This window comes from Sinocyclocheilus anshuiensis, unplaced genomic scaffold (genome assembly GCF_001515605.1).
Source record: "Sinocyclocheilus anshuiensis isolate Anshui unplaced genomic scaffold, SAMN03320099.WGS_v1.1 scaffold1110, whole genome shotgun sequence".
NCBI classification, from domain to species: Eukaryota; Metazoa; Chordata; class Actinopteri; order Cypriniformes; family Cyprinidae; genus Sinocyclocheilus; species Sinocyclocheilus anshuiensis.
In genome coordinates this window covers 126,716-130,306 of record NW_015536525.1, presented here as the reverse complement: position 1 = coordinate 130,306, position 3,591 = coordinate 126,716, and the positions used below count along the sequence as shown (strand labels likewise).

At 34.5% G+C, this 3,591-nt stretch overlaps 1 protein-coding gene across 1 annotated transcript in view; it reads right to left on the bottom strand.

Annotated features, from left to right (window-relative positions):
• Window positions 1–1,069: 1,069 nt before the first annotated feature.
• The window catches only part of LOC107694020 (E3 ubiquitin-protein ligase RNF5-like), a 6,327-nt gene continuing 3,805 nt past the window's right edge, over window positions 1,070–3,591 (bottom strand). The window contains exons 4-6 of the mRNA XM_016493632.1: window positions 1,955–2,009; window positions 1,755–1,866; window positions 1,070–1,291 (exon numbers count right to left, since the gene is read on the bottom strand). Coding sequence (XP_016349118.1) covers window positions 1,173–1,291; window positions 1,755–1,866; window positions 1,955–2,009 — 286 coding nt within the window. The 3' untranslated portion in view covers window positions 1,070–1,172. The remainder of the gene's footprint in view (window positions 1,292–1,754; window positions 1,867–1,954; window positions 2,010–3,591) is intronic.

The window sequence follows — 3,591 nt, the reverse complement described above, 5'->3', positions numbered from 1 at the left end:
TTCACGTTCTGCTTGTCTCTGGTGGAAATCAGGCGCGGACTGGCCATCAGCAGCTGATTTGGCCCGCTGCTTTTTTTATATATATATATATATATATATATATGATTATTATTGTGCTTTAAAATTGCAAAGGTCCTAAAATAAGAATAATAAGCTTAAGAATTTTTTCTTTTGATTTTGGAATAAAATGTGACCAGGACATGATTCATGAGATTCACCCTTTTATTACACAAGTATGATATTGACTTGTGTTTTAATTCCTCAGGCAGATTTAAGGATCTGAATAAGTGAAACGTCCCTCATCGTGTGCAGTGAAGATCGTCCAAACGCAGTGACACAGCCTTAAAACACTTTCAGGAGTAATGAAATAAATCCTACATAAATCACATCTGTCTTCATGTCTCTCATTTCAGAAATTCTTTGGCATGAAAATGAAAAGCCACAGAAATTTGTGAGCATAAAATTTGGTGAATCTCATGAAACCTGTCTTATGAAACCTGTCTAGGTAATATTTCACCCCAAAAAAGAAAATACATTATTAATATATTGTGATATTTTTTACCATGACTTAAATACTTAAACATTTCCTCCTCACAATTACTATTACTGTAATACAACAAAAATGTATGGCATAGTAATAAGAGAGACATCTCAACTTACGGAAATAAGAATTTTGGGAATAAATACGTTTAAATGTCAAGAAAATAATTCCAGAAAGAAGTTTCCATTTCAGTTTCAAACAATTTTCAGTTTCATTTATAGTAATTTTTTCATTCCATTTCTTAATTTTATGGCTATTTTTATAACTATTCAAATTGTATGCATTCATTGCATGTGACATTCTTTTCATGACAATTAATTAGTTACGACACTTCATTAAAGCAATGAGAATTTGACATTAAATGCGTTTAATCATCCTGAAAATAATTTTAGAATGCAGGTCCATTGAGAATAGTTTCAGGGTCGAAAAAAAACAAAAACCAATAATTTCTCTAATTTCTCATTGCGTTTGTATTGATTTTGAGGTGAAATATGCTGTGTTTTGCGAGCTGCTCCTGTAGTGCCTGTAGTGTTTAATCATTAATACTGTCTCTCTCAACACTGATGTGTGTATGTGAGTGTGTGTGTATATGAGACACAGACAGCTGATCTTGTCGCTTCAATCGCAGGCGTCACACGCTCAGCATCCAGAAGAAGAAGATGATGGCCAGGAAGAGGAAGAGCGAGTCCTGCCAGTTGTTGCCGTTGTTGGGGTTGCCGTCGGCTTGATGATCTCCTCCGTAATGAGGATCTGATGAGATCAAGTCACGGCTTTAAAAACGAACATTCATAAGACCTGACATGATCTTAACGCTTGAGCATTTGAATAATGAAATATTAATAGTGAGCATCTCATGGGGAAGTCGTGGCCTAATGGTTAGAGAGTCGGACTCATAACCCAAAGGTTGCGGGTTCGAGTCTCGTACCGGCAGGGATTGTAGGTGGGGGGAGTGAATGTACAGCGCTCTCTCCCACCTTCAATACCACGACTGAGGTGCCCTTGAGCAAGGCATCGAACCCCCAACTGCTCCCCGGGCGCCGCAGCATAAATGGCTGCCCACTGCTCCGGGTGTGTGCGTGTGTGTTCACTGCTGTGTGTGTGCACTTTGGATGGGTAAATGCAGAGCACTAATTCCGAGTATGGGTCACCATACTTGGCCACATGTCACGTCACTTTCACTTTCACTTTCATAAAGACAAACAACAGCACTGACCTCGTCTTTGAAAAGGATCGTTGGTGTTAAAGACTGTGGTGAAAAAACCAAACGGAAAAGCCCCGATTCCAAAAGACATGTGAAACCCTGTGTCACCAAAACCCTGAAACACCTGCGGACAGATATGACGAATATCACATTCATAATCACAGCATAATGATGCAGCAGATAAAGTGTTGTTTATAAGCACAGACACTCACTCCTCTGCTCTCTGGTTCTGTCCTTTGACCCTGAGGTCGTGGTGGTGTTTTCAATCTGTAACACGCAGACACAAATGAGACATTTCTCATCATTTTAAAATAAGTAAAACCATCAAGTTGAAGATACAATTTTAAGTCTTCATTACTCCTTGCAGCTTTCAATCAAAAAAGTTTGATTGTGTAACATTTGAAAATGACGTAACTATGACAACCATAAATACTAGTATAGTCCTTTTAACGCTGGAGTATAAAATAAAAATATTATTTTTCTTAAAATACCTAATGTTATATTTCACAGTAAAATATTCCAATAGTTCTACTTATTTTGGTTTTATTTATTTTTTCATATTTTTATTGAATAATAATAATAATAATAATATACAGTCATACTGACAATCACAAACTAAGATATAATCACAAAATTTTGGCCAAATTGTGCGTATGAGTGTTATTATAGTATTATATACTATTGTAGTTTTTAATAATATTTTAAATAGCTTTTATTTGAATATTTTCGCTTTTCAATTTTAATATTACTTTTTAGGTGTAATTCATATTTTGCTCAGTTTTATTTTTTATTTCCATTTAGTCATTTTAATGCTTCAACAGTTCATTGCCAAGAGAACATTTGTAATTTTCATTTAGTTTAATTTTGAATATTGTTATTTATATATATATATATATTAGAGAGTGTGTGAGAGAGACAGCACACACAAGTAACTCACAGAAATGTATAGATGCATACTGCGGTAGAAAAAAAAAGATATTTACAAAATATGATTTAGGTAAGCAACATTATACGGCCATGATGTTTCCCTGAATATCAATATCAACATTATTGCAATGTGACACTGATTTTATACAATAGTATTTCAATAAAAAAGAAGTTAAAATTAAGTGACTTCGATTTTAGACAAAAATATTGACTGTTTTTGCTCAATTTCGCTGACGAAAATAGTTCAGATCAAAGCCACAACAGAACGGTTTCGTCTCCGAGTAACAAACAGCGGTGTTTTGTTACTGAATGAATCGAGTGAGTCAATGATTCAGTGGCTCATTCATAAGGCCAGTCACTTGCCTCGTTTCTGAATGAATCAGCCGTTTGAATGAATCTGTTGAATGAATGAATAAATGACTCACTCATTAAAACAGACATTTGCCGCCACCTACTGGTGGTTTAGTCATATTTAAAAGTATCATTGCATTTTTTCAACATTTATTTGTATGCTTAAAAAAGTATGTAAAACATGAATCTTATAAAATTAGTTATGAATTTGAAATTTTGCAGTGTAAATGCATTTATGGCACCTCGGCTTCATCAAACTGTCTGTAAATGCATCTAATGCCACTTCAGATGCAGCTTCTGTTTCCTCAGCAGTGCAAAGATAGAGTTTAACTAATTTCATTTGAATGGTAACAACTCTACTGTTTCTTATTATTCTAACTGAATTAATTGAAACAAAGGAAGAATTTTATGTGAAAGATGACACATTTAACAAGGTTAGGGGGAAAAAATAACCATTTATAAACATAGTGGGAAATGACATCTGTTTTGTTCCATACAGCAGCTCATCTTAAGTTTACTATTTCTTCCTCTTTCCAGTCACAGAGCACTTTATTTTGAGAGTTGTTTAAGT